This window comes from Pteropus medius, unplaced genomic scaffold (genome assembly GCF_902729225.1).
Source record: "Pteropus medius unplaced genomic scaffold, Ma_sr-lr_union100, whole genome shotgun sequence".
Lineage (NCBI taxonomy): Eukaryota > Metazoa > Chordata > Mammalia > Chiroptera > Pteropodidae > Pteropus > Pteropus medius.
Window position 1 is genome coordinate 1,468,996 of NW_024340849.1, and position 16,224 is coordinate 1,485,219.

The window sequence follows — 16,224 nt, forward strand, 5'->3', positions numbered from 1 at the left end:
ATGGATAGATGGATGGTTGAGTGGATAGGTAGGCAGGTGGGTGAATGGGTGGACGGATGGTTGGATGGGTAGGTGGGTGGATGGGTGGTGAGTGGACGAATGGAAAACGTACAGAGCCTCGTTGATGTGCACAAGATCTTCCCAGACTAGTTTTACAAATATCGTAACCATGGCAACAGTAACCAAGGCCGCCGCACGCTCGCCGTGCGCAGTGCGGAGGCACCGGCTTACCCGCGCCGCCTGCACCCATCAGAGCCGCAGCGAAGGAGCCCCGACCGTCCACTGGACCCGCAGGCGAGGCGCCCAAGGCTTACGGAAGTTAAAACGCGAGGTCGTGGTCACACGGGGCAGAAGCGGGAACCCAAGGCCTCCAGGTTTGACCGCCGCAGAGCCTTGGGCTTTCCGCCCAGACTCCGTGATGCTCCTGCGGTCGCCAGCGAGCACGGCGGGCCCACGGCAGGGACAGGACTTCAGCCGACTTGCCCCGGGAGAAGCGAATCAGCGGTGCCTACGAGGCCACCTTCGGGGACAGCGCAGCCTGCGGGGACGGCTGACCATGGGGGCAGCGTCGCTGTGAGAGTCGCGGGGGCTGCGGGGAGCAGCGCGGGCGAGTCCTGGGCTCGTCCGGAGCCTCCTGATCTGCGCCCGCCGTGCCCGGGAGGCCGCGTGTGTGGACTGCCCCCCGCTTCGCCGACGCTAGGGTCCCCGTAGATGCAGGCTCCCAGTGGGGCCCCCCGCCCCGAGCCTGCCCCACACCGTGACCCCGGCCAGCTACAGGACGGCTCGAGGGGGGAGCGATTCAGAGCACATGAAAACCGCACGTCGTGGGCGCACGAGGAGGCGTTGGCACGTGACCGGCGGGTGGACAGGGCTCGTTTGTGAAGACGTTTTGAGAAATGTCCGCCGGCTGCCGGGCGGGCGGCCGCATGCCTCTCATAGATGCAGAATTTCTGCCTTAGCAAATCCACGGCCACAGCAGGCCCCTTTGTTTCCTTCCCCCTCGCTGGTGGCCCCAAGCACAGCGTGCCAGGGACAGAAGTGTCCCCAAACAAGGAGGGCCCTCTTCGGCCCTGGCCCACACTGGCGAATTCCAGGGCCCCTGGGCCCTCTGGCCGGAGACGAGCAGGTGCCCCCGTAGCCCCTTCTCCTCGCTTGGGGGCAGCCAGCAAAGCGTAGTCGTGCGTCCTGAGCATGCGCCCCCTCCACGGCCCTGCCCTCTGCTTGGCCGGCCGCAGCCCCACTAGCCTTCCAAGACGCAAGGGCCGGAGAGTCCAGGAGCAGGATGGGGTGTGGCCGTCCCCTGCGGCGCCCCACGTCAGGTGGGGCGAGACGGTCTTGTATCGGACGACATGCTTCAGATCGCTGAGCGCGAAGAGCCTCTTTGACAGAAAGGACCCTGGGAACTCCATTCGGGCAGCAGAGGGTCAACTCCGTACCCTCAACAACACCGGCGAGCGTGGCCAGGCCTCAGTCCAGCGCCACGGCGTCCACTCCGAAGGACGTGACCTTGGGCACGCACACTCTTACATTGCTGGGTCAGCTCGCCCCAGACGAGGCCTTGACATGGGGTGCTCCGAGCCGGTCTACACCGTAAATGGCTTTGACCAGCTCGATAATCTTTAAGCCACCATTTGATGAAAATATGGAGGACAAGTATAAGTTTAAAAAGGACGAGTCTAAAACGCCAAATCGCGGGCCACACAATTAAGGGTCCCCCACCGCGAGCGCCCCTCACGATAGTGTCTTTCCTGCCACTGTGCTGAGTTAGAAAGCAGAGGCCCCGCGAACCCCTGCAGCCGGCAGCACGCGTGGGCGCGTCGGGGTATGGGGGCCGGTTTGGGGGACGCCTCCCAAGGGGCTGCCGGCATCCTCAACTACGAGGCCTCTGGATCCTGCTGTCCTGCATTCAGAGCAAAGTCACCAGCACCCTGGCACCCACGTCCCCACGCTGGGCGAACGCACTGTCCAGTCTCCCGGAGCCTCCCACGCAGGGCCCCTGCGCTCCCCGTCACCTCCAAGGCACGTCTCCCGCAGAGGGTCCCCACAGGTGGGAGGTCAGGGTGACACCACGGGGCACCCGCTAGGCACCCAGAGGCCGTCAGACTGTCGCTTGAGCTCCTGGGACCAGGCTTTCCAGCTGCTCGAGCATTTGCTTTACGAATCCAACGTTTCACTGGACAGTCGTCTCTTCCAGGTCCTATAAAAGTCGACCAAGAGGAGGTCACCTCAGGGCGGGTCCCGTGGGGCCTCCGAGATGGTGTCTGGGGAGAGTAGGGATGTCAGACTCCCAGGGAAGCTGGGCCCCCGTGTTTCTGAGCCAGGAGCCCCTGTGACGAGGGAGAGACCCGTCAAGTCAGCTCAGCCAGAGTACGTCCAGGAAGACGCTGACTCGGGGAAAAGCCACGTGCTCACACCGCCAGACACCGTGTGTGCGCGGCAGCCACCGTGGCACACGGCGCCCTCCCCACCAGCCCAGAGCTGTGCCAAGCGCTGAGGTCAAGCCTGATAGCGGCAGCCACGGTGTCGCTGGAGGAGGAGTGACGAGAGGCGCCGTGGCACAGGGTATCGTCCAGGCCGGGAACGCCGAGCGCCGAGCAGCCCCGCACGCCGCCGTGAACTCAGCTCGGCGCGTCTGGGGCACAATGGTCCCCGTAACCGCACACGCTGTCAGCCAAGGAAGCGGGTGGCACGGACCGCGCACCACGCTGACGCGAGCCAGGCCAGCCCCAGCTCCCCGGGACGGATGGCCGGCCACCCACACCACCACCGCCGCCTCGAAAAGCAGAGCTGGGGCGTCATCTCTGTGCATTCCGCCGTGTGGGGGTTCTGGCAGCTGTATTTTCTCGTGCATACACACACACACGTGTGCACACGCACACACACACACGCACACACACGTGGTTCTGATGAACGTTAACCATGAGAAGTGATTTCCACGGGTGCAGCGGGAGACACTCAGTCTGCGCTCCAGGTAAAAATAACGGTAACGTTTAGCTACAGGACAGCGCTCGCTTTGGCACCGCGACCGACCTGTGTGACTCCTTGATGTGCATCATTTTCTGGTCACAGCAGGACGATGGGTCACAGCGTTTCTAAGCAAGAGCCGAGCGACCGGGCTCTGAGGCTCTAGGTCGTTGCGGGGTGACACTTGGATTGTCAGGGTGGCATGTCGCCTTTAGCCTTCCTGGTGCTTCACAGCCGGTAACGCTTCCTGCCAAGGACCGTGGCATGGTAAACCCAGCAGATGTAACCACCTGCTTCGCGGGGCCACTGATTACGCAGGTGACACCCCAGCAAACTGCTGGGGGAGACTCCGGCTCTCCGAGCGCCATGGAGGTGGCACGTAGGGGTGGTGGCCCAGGTGAAGCAGCCGCCAAACTGCAGCGTGTGGTGCCACTTCCCTCTCTGTGACTGCCGACACGGGGGGACAGCAGCCCAGTGGCCGGCTTGAGGCCATCAGCTCGAGGGGGGTTGAGGTCAGCCTGCAGACCCCAGCCCTCGTGGGCCCCAGCCTGGACGCTGCCGTCCACAGCTTCGCAGCGATGGCCGTTTCTCTGCTGCCTTCATGGTCCAGTTTGCTCCAGATGGGCCAGAGAGCACATGTGGCTTGTCAGGCCCGACCCACCGGCCATCCGTGCCCAGCGTGAGCAGCGTGCCCAGGTGGGTGGACACGGACTTGGAGCGCGTGAGAGGTCACGGCCAGACTTGGGCCGTCATGAGACCCCTGTGTGGCCAGAAAGGAGTGGCTTGAGCCACTGACGGGCACCCCCAGGCCCTGGGCACGCGGCCTGGGTGCACACCTCACCTGTGGACACATGTGCAGTGGCCATGCCCGCACCGAGTCCCTCCGGCAGGCAGGTTCCTGGCGGGCCCTTTTGGACTTGCAGCTCTGGGAGTGTCAGTACTGCTGGCATCAGACGTGGTGACTTCTCCAGAGACTGGCACTGTGCGAGATGACACGGACACACCGGTGTGGCCGACGTGGCCCCGCCTGCAGACACCGCCGTCCGAGTGGGAGAGCGGATGAGCAAACATGAAACAGTTCAGGGGTGCAGAGGCAGCGCCCCACAGTGCTGGCCACGGGGGACGCGCGTCCAGGGAAGCAGGCCTCCTGAGGGGGTGTTGGGATGTGGACGGGGACGCAGGCCACCGCGGCCTTGACAAGACGACAGACAGGCCCGAGGACAGGGAGCAGGGCGCCCGTGCGCGGGCACGATGGAGAGCAAAGGACAGGCAGGCGGACAGGCTTGTCCTCGCTCGGGGGAGTCACTCAGCCGCTGTCACGGGGGAGCCACGGGAGAAACCAAGGCGCAGACTCGCGATGGCGACGCAGTGACGCAGCGGGGGCGTGGCCGACGGCGAGAAAGGAGGCGGGGTTTGCGGTCAGCCAGGTGGACGCCTGTGAGGGACGGAGGAGGCGGCCGCAGCTGGGCGCACAGGCGTGAGCGGGGCCCCTCAGGCATGACAGCTGTCAGTTTCTTTAGATACTCAACACTGTCCCCTGATGTCACCATCCTGTTGGGTGGGTGTCTCCAGAAAGCACCCGCAGTGAGTGACGTGCCTCCGTCCCAGGGAGCCACCCCGTGATTCCAATGTCGCCCCCTTTGGCAGGCCGGTGCGTGTCCCACTTAGGTGTCCTGAGGCTCGTTCCAGCGATTAGAGTGAGGTGACCCTTTTGCTTTTTGGTGTTTTAAAGTTTCCTCGCAGCGCCTGTGCATCCGAGCAGTGACGTGCATCTGAGCGGTGACAGGCGGCGTTTCTCGTGAACGTGCCCTTGGGGCATCGGGCCCGGCCCCGCAGAGCGCTCAGCTCCGTTGCTGGACTCCGGCTGCTGCGTGGCTGGAGCCGACAAAGCCCCCCGCCCTTCCCCGAATGCTGCGCATCCGCAGACCCCGACCCCTCCCGCAGCCCCGTAGCTGGGAGCAGTGACTTTCCCGACACAAATGCCCTTCTCTGCGCCCCACGAATAACCGCAGTCAGGGACACGAAGCCCAGCTGCGGCGAAGAGGTCGGCATTCAGACGCGCGCGTGGTCTGTGAGCGCGCTCGAGCCCGCACGATGCAGCGATGCTTCTCCATGTGCGTGTTCATTCTCGTGGGCCGCAGGCCGCGAAGCACAGCCAGAAACCGCTCCCTCTGCTGCAAGCTCGACCAGCCCCGGCCAGGCCCTGCTGCAGCTCCGCGCCTGGGGCCCCTGGCGACACTGTGACTCTCCGTGTTCTTCCCTGGTTGAACTGCTCCACAGCCGTAAAGGCTGTGCCCTGCTCGGAGTGACCGTGTCTCAAGCGCATCACGTGGCCACGGCAGGCACAGCTGACAGCCCGGGGGCCTCAGCGAGGCCACAGTGGTCCCGTAAGTCCCTCTGCCCTGAAAATGCAGGCCAGTATTTCGACTGCCTGATGAGCGCCCCTCGCGGGACAGGCTCTTGACCCCTGTGGCTTTGCTGGAAGAGTGTGGAACCACCTGCCGGCCGTCGTTTGCGTATTTGCGGAAGCATGTGTTGTAGATACACAAACCTCTACAAGGACAGACCTCGCACCCGCCCTCGTGTGCACCCGTCCCCAGACTGTCCCTCCCCCCCGAGGGCATCGTCACCTCTCTCTGGACAGCAGCCCCTCCCGCCTGCTCTCCTGCAGGCTGAGCCGTGTTCTGCCCGCGCCCCTGCTGGCATCTCCCGCCACCTTGGGGAAACCAGCCCCCCACCTAGCCCATGCAGTCTGCCCGGTCTGGCCGCGGTGCACACCCCTCCCACCTGGCCATCTGCTTCCCCCCGTCCCGGAGTCCTTACCTCCCCAGAAGCCAGCGCTGCCCCTGCCCTCAGGTGGCCCACCCTGTCACTTCACCAGCCGTCCCTCAGGTGGCCTTCCTGAGGCCCTGCCCTGTCTGTGTTCTGTCCTATTGTTACATGATATGAAATTGTACATTACGTGCTTTTCCTCGGCTGTAATCACAATAGATCACCACACACCGGGTGACTTGAAACGACAGGACGTTCTCTCGGGGTCCTGGGGCCGGAGGCGGAACTCAGGCTGCCGGAGGAGCCGCTCCGGGGGAGGGTCCGGCCTCTTACCTTCCGGTGTCCCTGGCGGCCTCGACGTCCCCTGCTGTGGACACATTGCCTCGGCTCCTGCTTGCATTGTCACGTGGCCTCTTCCCTGCGTGTCTGTGTCCAGAGCCCCTTCTCAAAAGGACACCAGTCCTGGGACCAGGGCCGGCCACTCCACTGTGACCTCGTCTTAGCTTGGGCACATCCGCCGCAGACCCTATTTCCAAATAAGGCCACGGTCATAGGTGCCGGGGGGAGGACACGGACACGCCATTTGGGGACATCGTTTGAGCCATAACATATGTTTCCATTTATGTCCATCAGCCTGGGACCACGTTTTGTCCATCACTGGCACCCGCATGTCCACAGCACACTACACTTACCAGGTCTCGGGAAGTGATGGGGCGGGTGGGCATGGAAGATGACCGCACCGGCTGGGTGGCTGGGTAGGTGGGTGGGTGGTGGGTAAGAGTGAGAGGGAATTGTTGGTGATTGTTGTTGTTGGTGATTGGTGGGGCCGGGTGGTGGCTGGATGGGGCGTTGGTGATGAACGGTGGTTGTTGGTGGATAGGCAGACAGGCGGGTGGCTGGATGGTAAGCGGTGGGTGACCGGGTGGTGACAGGTGATGAATGGGACTGGGTGGACAGGTGACTGGGTGGGTGGCAGACGGGGGGATGGCTGCAGGGCGCTGTTGGGTTAGTATCAGTGAAGCGATCGTCAGTGGTTCGGTGGGTGGACGGTGTCACAGGAAGGCGAGACTAACCCGCATTTTCTGCAGATAAGGACTCAACCTTGGGGAGGAGACTCCGTGACATTCACGCACCCCTAACCTGCCACTGGAGAGCGAGCGGGCGTGTGGCGGGCCCCGCGGCGGCCGCACGCACAGAGGCCGCGTCAAGGGCCTGAGTGGGCGCTGCCTGAGGCCAGGGGCCTCTTGTGGCACCTGGACACGGAAGAACCCAACGCCCGTTTCTTTAAGGCGGGCATTGCGGGAAGGTGCGGGAGGCTCCCTTTGTGCCGAGAACACTAAAAATGCCTTTGTCCGATGGACGCTCCCCATGCCGCATGGGCAGCAGGGGGCTTTTTCGATAACAAATGTCCCCCCAAGGTGCCTGCCATCCCAGATTCTCTAAATGCAGCAAGGGCAGCACCCGAGGGGGCACCTGACGCACCCGCTGTGTGCTCCGGCCTCTGCTGGGGTCCCAGGCCTGGAGCACTGGCCGTCCCTGGGCCTGAGCCGTGGGGCTGCGGCCCGGTGCGCGGTCCAGGCCGGCGTGCGCTGGGGCGGTGTGGGCTGCCGGAGCCCCGGGCAGCGGCACGGCCGTGGGTTTTGTAGGAGACCAGTTGGCCAGCCCTGGAAGAAAGCGGCTTTGTCCACCACGCTGCTTTGCACAGCCCGTGTTCACATCTCGCTGTTGTTTGCAGGAGAGGCAGATGTGGGCCAGAACAATGAGCCACCCGCTCAGGGAGCAGCGGTGACAGACTCCAAGCGCGCAGCGGACCCGAAGAATGCCTGGCCAGACGCCAGCCCAGCTGACCCCGGGGGCCGCCCCCACTTGATCCGCCTCTTTTCCCGAGATGCCCCTGGGAGGGAGGACAACACCTTCAAAGACAGGCCATCGGAGTCGGACGAGCTACAGACCATCCAGGAAGACAGCACCGCCGCGCCCGAGGGCCTGGAGGCCATGGCCACACAGAAGAGACCCTCGCAGAGGCACGGGTCCAAGTACCTGGCCTCGGCCAGCACCATGGACCACGCCCGGCACGCCTTCCTGCCCAGGCACAGAGACTCGGGCATCCTGGACTCCTTGGGGCGCTTCTTCGGAGGTGACAGGGGTGTGCCCAAGCGGGGCTCAGGCAAGGTGAGCTCTGAGGAGTAGCGCGTGTGTTGAGTGGACCAGGAAGGGAGTCGGCAGGTGAGCGGGGCCGCGGCGGACGCGGGTCGCCCTCTGTCGTCTGGCGCTGTCCTCGCCGGAAGCGCCGGCTCGCGGCCGCGGGAGGGCTTGGGCTGCTGCTCTCTCCTTCCCCCCTAACTCGCCCTTGTCCCCCAGATACGAGGGGCTACTGTCAGGCCGTGGCTCGGGAAGGCAGCACGTCCTGACCTCTGTGTCTCTCGGGGGCCTGGATGCTGGCCTCACAGAGGGCAGCTCCGCGCTGGCTGCCCGGGTCTCAGCTTGGGGCCTTCGGCTGACGCTGCTTCTGCCTTCAGCATGGGCTTCTGTTCTTTTTCTCGGGCGCAGTGCTGCTAGCTTCCTGTTGCTTTGCAACAATGATGCAATTGAGGGCTTTGGAACAGACTAGAAATACAAATTTGCCTTGAGCGAACGTTCTCTCTTGTCGGAGCGGTTTGGCGGGAGGGGGGTGGGGGCGGGGTGGTAAACGAGTGCGTAGTGTGTCTATGAATCAAAGCCGTATTCTTTTGTGATTCCATTCATTTAAAAATCGAGTCTGCGAACTTTCGCTATTTAAATGTCCTGTAGATAAAAATGTGCCAGAAGAAAAGACGGTCCGGTCCTACTGCGCTGCCCTTTCCCACAGCGCCTCCTGGAGCCGACCGTGCGTAGGTCAGGTCACCTGTGGCCCATGAGTTGCTAAAGCGATAATCCGCAAGTGGCATAGCAGAGGCGCAGCATGTCAGGTGGCTTCCGAGTGTGGGGTAGCTGGGTAATTGTGGACGGGGAGTTTTTCAGAAACCCTCCCGGCTTTCTTCCTGCCGTGACCGTGACGTGACTGTGACTGCGTGTTCGGAAGGGCCTTCAGGACCGCAAGGGGCCATACAGCTCGCAAAAGCCCAGGGGCTATTCGGAGTTAAGGAGTTCCTAAGGTCTGCTTCCGTCTGTAGCTACAGCATTTAAGATGATTGACAAGCGTGAACTTGTTGGAAATGACACAAGTATCAGATCCAGCTTTTGTGCGGTGTCACGACACGTTGAGGTGTCAGACACCCCTTGTGTCTTAGCGTCCTGTCTGGGCTGAGATCTCTTATGGGACACTTGTCGTGGCTTTTGGTGAATAACACTGGAGGTACCTTAAGCGCTTATGGAATTCATTTTCTAGTTGGTTCCTTCGGTATGTGGGGCCATCTTTTCCTTTGAGGCCGCCTTCCTTCACCCTAAAACATCGGTCATCTGACCTATTTCTCACGCTAATTTTAATCTGAGGCGTTTATTCAAGTGCAGGGATCCAACCCCACCAGACCCCAGCCACCTAGTAAAGGCTGCTTTGTGCTAAGCGCCCCATAAGCAGGCAGCGTCACAGCTGCGTAACCCCAGGAGCAGGAGAGATATATTTAAACTGCAGAAGCAAGGATATAGCTGGACAGCAAATGTTATAAGACGAGCTTCATTTCAGTGGGCATGGTTTAAGCTGAAATAAAATCGTGAAAGCATTTATATCAATCATTGTGACTTTATCTCCAAATGGATATATAGACCCATACATGTTTTTCGGGCTTTGTGTAGAATTATGATCTTTATTGCTTTAAGTCCCTAACACTCAATATGTTCAAAGAGAAGATTCTAGTTCCAGAAGCGGGCGTCTACTTGGCAAAATAGTGTTGCTAGCTTATCAAGGGTCCAGGGAAATCAAAACATTTTCACGAGCTTTTAAAAAAATAAACACAAGGCTTAAATAACTGTTTTAGCGTTTTTGGAGTTGTCGGCCGTGTTCACTGCTGGATGTTGAATCCAGAAGGTTTTAACGTGATCAGCTTTGCCCTTTGATGCCCAGGAAGTCAGAGTTGGCGGTAAACCGTGTGGTGGCTTATCACAGACACAGGGAGAGTGTCTGTCCACGCAAGTGCATGCCACCGTGTCACCGTTCGCCACCTCTAAGATAACCGCCCAAGGTGCGCAGGAAGCCGGGGGGCCCGCAGGTCCGGGCGGCAGCCTGTTCCTGCTGCTGTGGTCTGGAGACAGCCCTTATCTGCTCGTCTGTCTGGCATAGGTTTTCCCAGTAGAATCTCCAAATGCTGCAAAGAGCGATGGCCCCTGGACGTGGGCTGCTTGTCGGGGGCCCTCTGCTGCCCCCCTCCCCTGGAGCTGCCACCCCCTGTCCTTGGAATGCACCCAGCACCCACCCTCTGTGTGGCCAGAGAGCTGACATTCAAAGGCGTGCATTATAAATTCCTTGAGGAAGCATAATCTTTTGAGGGCTGTGAATGAAAGGCGCATTCACGGAGAACACACGCCTTTGTTGGGACGGGGGAGAAAGCAGGGCTGTGGTCGCCTCGAGGGCCGGCTTGTCCGGCTCCTGGAATGTGGGGGTCGGGGGGGGGCATTTAGGAGGAAACTGAGTGCACTTGGCTGCTTGCAGAGGGTGGCTTGTCCCCCGCCCGTCCCCGTCCCCATGGGTCCCGCAAGGCCAGCCTCACCCCTGGGCCAGCGCTGCTAACTAGCTACTGAGGCCCAACCAGCCAAAGCCTGGAAGCCTTCGCTGGGGGAACGGTGCTTGTTCCTTGTTCTCTCCAAGTGCCGAGGTCTGAAGTAGCTAAGGGGGACACCGGGAAGGACAAGTTCCAGGTGCGAAGGCAGCGGGACACGCCCACCTGTCCCTCCCCCTCAGCCCGTTTCTGAAGAGGTTTGAAGCTAGAGTCCGCCCTGGCGATGTCGCCTGGCCTCCTGCGTTCACTGGACCTTCAGAGGGCCCTTTACGACGTGTTCTCACCATTCCTTACTCAGCCCGATGTCGGCCGCGGGGGTGAGAAGCGTCCTTTAATGCAATGGGGTAAAATCGACCTCGTGCATAGATCCCGGTGTTCTGTTTCCTGATTTTTTTCATGGCATCTTAATTTCATTTAACACATTTTAGCTCTGCACTGGCCCCGGATATCCTGGCTGCGTATGTGGGTATATTCTGTCCCCCCGGGGGGGCGACATGGAGGACACAGTAGGAAGCCGGGTGACTGTCCACCTCCCCAGGGCCAGTGGCTGCTGGAACTGCACTCGGCCATTTCGGCTCTCGGGAGTGCAGCCACGCCCGTGGGACCAGATTAAATCCTAACTCAGGTCTTCACGGCACGGTCCAGTGACTCAGTGCACCAGTCTGCCCAGAAATTTGGCCAGAGATCTTTCCAGAAAAAAGCCAAATGCACCCAAACAAAAGGGTTTTGAGATTTCCTCCAGGAATTCCTTCTGAAGCGTCATCACCCTGATGGGGTGTTGACGGGTTCTTCCCCTGGCTCGGCCACCAGCTCTTCCCCGTGTGCCCCTGGTGCCCCGTCCCTCAGTTGTCCACAGCTGTGTTAGAGCATGTCCCTGAGCTGGCAGGGACTTCGCTCCATCTTCCTTATAAGTCATAACATTTGTGAATTATGTCGATGTATTGAATGGCAACTGTCCTCTCGCGATTATATTCCGATTTGATTTTTGTGATGAAATTTTGCTTTATATCTATTTCTTGCTTTTATGCATTTATTAAACATTTTAACAGACCGAGGATGGTGTACTAATCGCACGTGATTTTTTTTAAGTTGTCCTTTTTCGGTGTCCCTCCCGTATGAGTGCATTGGTCACGGTGTGTTTGTGGCCGCCTGACGGAGCCGCCAGCAGGTGCGTTGTGGGCCGGGCACTCGGAGCTCCCAGCTCCCCACTCACCACAGAGACACTGTCCTTTCCCTCCACTCACGGTGGGCGTCCTGGTCTTCCCGAGGTGCGTGTCGGACGGAGTTCCGTGCGTTTACCCCAAGACACCGCCTGCCAGTGCGGGGACGTGGGCGCTAAGTGACACTTCTCCTGCTGTGTGTCTGGGACACGGTGCACCCCACACTTATGGAATGACTGGGACATGGAAGCCCTAGCCCCTTCCCGTGCTCCCCAGGGAGCTGTGGGGGTCAGAGGAGCGCCCAAGAATCCAAAAGGAGGGGAGGCTGGGGGCTGCGAGGACGCGGAGCGTGGGGCGCAGGTGGCGGGCGGGGAGCCCACAAACGCCGAGGCCGGCCGCCAGCCGCCTCCACCCTCCGCCGGCCACCTCCACCCTCCGCCGGCCACCTCCACCCTCCGCCGGCCGCCTCCACCCTCTGCGCAGGCCCCGGGCTCACACAGCTCCTCGTCACTCGCCGCCACCTTGCGGCGTGTCCTAGCATCACCGACGACTTTCCTTTTGTTAGCAGGATCAGCCGTTGGGCAGCAGGCGGTTCTGATGGGTCGGTGAGCTTAGCGTGGCATCGGAAGGACCGTGCCAGCGTAGGCACAGCCGCTCGCTGGCGCTCTCGCGGGAATCACGGAGGACTCGATGTAGCATGTGGGGACGGGGACGGTCCCATCGGTCTGGAGGAACGAGCGACCTTAGAGGCTTCCCTTGTGCCTGTCACCACACCCCTATGTGCTCTACATCACCCCACTTCATACGAAGTCGTTAAAAGAAAGAGCAAAGCAAAGTGGGCGCCTGCGCGGGGCCCACAGACGCGGGCCTGCAGCGGTTCCTGCCGGGCTCTGCCCCGTCACCTCCAGCCGGGTCGCGTGCCCCGCTCCCGCTCCCGGCCGAGCATTCCGCCGCTCCTGCAGACAGCGAGGAAGCGCGTCGTCCCTTCCCGCCCCGCTGGGGACCGCCACCTGCCAGTGAGGTGGCTTCAGGCCCAGTCCCCAGGGGCCGCCCCCCCTCAGAGCTGCACGGCCAGTGCCCTGACGTCCAGTGTGACGGCAAGGACGCTTAACCGCCCCCCAGAGCTTCCCAAAAAGTCTCAAAGAGGTGGCGTTCCTGAGTGTCTTGGGGCAGGGCAGGGAGAACTGTCCTTTGCCTGCTGACCAAGTGAGAACGTGGATTTGCCTGCACACTACCTTCTGAGGGTCCCCATGGGGACCCTCTATCATGGCAGAGACCTCAGGCTTATGCGCTGACACACACCCTAAAATAAGCACTCAATCATCTTGCTCGTGTGAGCTCCCAGCCTCAGGAGCTAACGCCACCGGTGCTTCCTGGGCTGGCAACAGCCTCTCTGCAGATGGACACCGCACACTCTCCACGGTGACGGTGACATGTCTGGAGCGCAGCAGCGTTCCCTGTGGCATGACCACCCCTCACCGCCACAAATACCAGCAGTTAACCTGCTGTCCAAAACGCCACCGCCCGTGGCCGGCACCCGCCGTCTCAACACCCATCACAGCGGATCCACCTCCGGAGCCCTGCGAGCCCAGCCTTGCCCGCATCCCTCTGTCCCTCCCTTTCTCTGTCTCTCCCTTCCCCCCGTTTTGCTGTGGACAGTCAAACAAGAGGGACCGTTTACCTGCAGGCCCTTTACCGCGGTCCTACAGGAATACTCCCTCGGCCACCTCGCTCAGAGCTGGTTGACACAGCAGGGACCATTTTAGAGCTGATAGAAAAGGGGACGCTCACTAAACCGGCAGCGAACACTAGAAATAACAAGATTAGCAACGATGGAGGCAAGGTTAGTGCCTCACTCATGCCAAGGAATATTATTAAGTCCTATAAATTTTAGGCCCCAAACGTCACCGAGGAAGAAAGCCATGAGGCAGCGGAACCTGGCATGGCTGGCGGGGTGGTTCTGAGTGCCCCCCACCCCAGAGTCCCTGCACCCCAGGGAAAAGGAACGAGACCAGCACAGCAGCCGCTGTGAGCCGCGCAGAGCGGGGTGCCGTGCACCGGTGGCCCCGAAGCAGAAGCCAACGCGCCCGCCATGCGAGAAAAGGTTGAAACCGCAGGGCGCGGGGCGGAGCGCGTGCCGGTTCCGTTTCAGACTTGAGAAGCCGTCAGCGCCCCTTTCGCACGGGACCGGCAGGCGCCTCCCTGGCTCGTCCCTGAGCCTCCTGTGCGGCCGCCAGCACCGGTCTGAGGACACACCGTCTCATGAGCGTCCAGGCCCCAGAACAGACTCTAGGGGAAGGGTCTTCCCCACGCACCCTGCCACCCCTTTCTCTGCCGCCCATCCGCCCTGGAGACCTGGGGGCTCCAGCCTGGCCCCGTCTCCCCACCCCGTCTCCGTGGTCCTGCTGCCTCTCACTGTCTGCCATCTGTCCACCTTCTCACCTCTTGTCCACGGATCGGCACCCCCGCCCAGCCCCCCTCACTGCCTGGGCCTCGCCTGCTCAGCAGAGGACGTTGCTGGAGGACGCGGGGCTCTGCCAGCAGTGCCCGCGTGGACTCAAACGGCCACTCTGTCCCTCCGGCAGGTACCCTGGCTCAAGCAGGGCAGGAGCCCTCTGCCCCCCCATGCCCGCAGCCAGCCCGGGCTGTGCAACATGTACAAGGTAAGACGCGTGCACCCCCCACCCCTCCACCGGCCACGTCGCCAGCCGCACTCCCGCCGCTGTCCCTGTCAGCGGGCAGCGTCCGGGCCGTGCCCTGTGCAGGGGCCACAGCAGGCCGTCAACGGCATGTGTAAGTCGTGTCTGGCAAAGCGAGCAGGGCAGCTCCCAGGGAAAGCCAGCGGAGGGGACGAGCAGAGACGGGACGTCCCTGTGGGGGACAGCCGGGAGGCGCCCGAGGCCCCATGAAGGGCCTGTGGGTCGGGCTGGACGAGCCTCGGGGAGCGCGGCCACGGCCACGGCAGTGCAGGCTGCAGGGAGGTGGCCCGCCACCGCGGCACCTGCTTGCAACCTCTGTGGGAACCGGCACCTAACAGCTGCTCAGCGCTCACCACGTCTGAGCTGGATTAGACTCTCACGCTAGGCCCTCAGGAGGCCACTCACCAGGCTGTGCTCACCTGAGCTCGGCCGAGGGTCCTGGGGCTGGAGGACAAGCGTGGTCACCGGTCCTGCACCCCTCAGTGCGGAGGCAGCTTCGGCTCAGAGCGCTGGGGACGTGGGGTGACTGGACGACAGACAGGAGAGGGAACAGGTGACCCAGAGGAGGCCCGGGTCAACCCTGAGTCAGCCTGCTGCTTGTGCACGGTGGCCAAGCCACACACAGCCCTGTCCCTGGGGACACTGTCAGACGACACAGGCACTGCGCCTGGCGGTAGATAGATCCGAACCGCGGGCTCAGTAGGGAAATAACAGACCAGCGAGTGGGGCGGGGGCGGTGACGCGGAGGCCGGAGGACCCGCCTGTCTCGGGGGAGGCTTCGTGAGGGCGAAGGGGTGCCCGGCTGGCAGGGGCGGATGCAGACCACAGCGCAGGCTTCCCGCCGACCTCGACACCTGACCAGAGTGGTGCCCGCGAGCCACGAGCTTCACAGGAAGGACGTGTCCGTGAAGCCGCCCGTGGGACGGAGCCCTCCCAGAGGACCTGGCTGTGGGGCTGGACGCTGTCCAGGGTTCCTGCCGCGCCGCACCGAGTTCCGGGCCTTGTCGTGCTGGCCTTTGAAAGGGTCCTCCAGGCCCCTTTGTTAGGGCAAAGCCACTGCCCCCAGGGACTTAGTGGCCCGTCCCCCCGGGACACACAGGCCGGTCCACGTGAAGCCTTCCCGGGAGAGGCCGGGCTGGGCGGAGGCACGCAGGCCCCCTGCAGCACACGAGGTGCGAGCACTGGGCTTTTACGCCCTAGAAGGGCTGACCGCTCCCTTCACCCCGACCTGCCTGGACCCGCGCCCCGTCCACGGTCGCTGGCCATGAGGAAGCAAAGCCCAAGAAGAGGCCCAGAGGTGGCCTAGAAGCCAGGGCAGGAGGTGCTCAGCCAGGGCATCCGCGGGACACTAAGAGCCCTTCCCCAGAACTCGCCATCTTTCTCATTTGAAACATTGTCCGAAGGAGGAGCAGCACCCCATCTTCACGCCAGACCAACCTGTGTGCCAGAGGGAGGGTCCTGCGTCCTCCAGCCTCATTTACAGAGGCCCTTGGGGCCAAACAGGACTGGGAAGGCTGGCCGAAGCACACCTGCGCCCCAAACGCCAGGCCGCACTAGGTGCACAGAGGCTGCCTGGGCTCCCCAAAGGTGCCGCTGCGGGCGGACAGCCTCAGGGCGTCCTCTAAGCGGGACCTCTGTGTGCGCTAGGACGGGGCCCAGCCCGGGGATGCTGGTCCCCAGGGCGCCTCTGCAGCAGGAGAGCGCAGGCGCACAGGGGGCCTGGGCTGTGGGCCGGCCCCTCCCTTCTGCAGGATCCCCCGACCCCCAATGCCCCCGGCACCCAGAGGAGGCCGGGACCGGCCCTCTCCGGCAGAGCCTCTGTCCCACGTGGTGGTTCCGGATTCTTCTGCCACCGCGAACTCGGTCCACGTCCAGCCCCAGCCCGGGCCGGCGGCGCTAAACGCCTTTCAAATACACTATCATCGAGCTTCTGGGACG

At 62.4% G+C, this 16,224-nt stretch overlaps 1 protein-coding gene and 1 long non-coding RNA gene across 11 annotated transcripts in view; both read left to right on the forward strand.

Annotated features, from left to right (window-relative positions):
* LOC120583906 (uncharacterized) overlaps positions 1–745 on the forward strand; it is a 1,589-nt gene extending 844 nt beyond the window's left edge. Inside the window, exon 3 of the long non-coding RNA XR_005647893.1 lies at positions 29–745. This is a non-coding gene — a long non-coding RNA (uncharacterized LOC120583906). The remainder of the gene's footprint in view (positions 1–28) is intronic.
* Positions 1–16,224, forward strand: part of MBP (myelin basic protein) — a 78,772-nt gene that overhangs the window by 43,430 nt on the left and 19,118 nt on the right. For 7 of the 10 annotated variants that reach the window (XM_039839400.1, XM_039839410.1, XM_039839435.1 and 4 more), the window contains 2 exons: positions 7,472–7,908; positions 14,173–14,250. In XM_039839400.1, coding sequence (XP_039695334.1) covers positions 7,472–7,908; positions 14,173–14,250 — 515 coding nt within the window. Of the gene's footprint in view, positions 1–7,471; positions 11,479–14,172; positions 14,251–16,224 lie in introns of those variants that run through there. The other 3 variants (XM_039839417.1, XM_039839426.1, XM_039839453.1) reach the window with 2 other exon arrangements.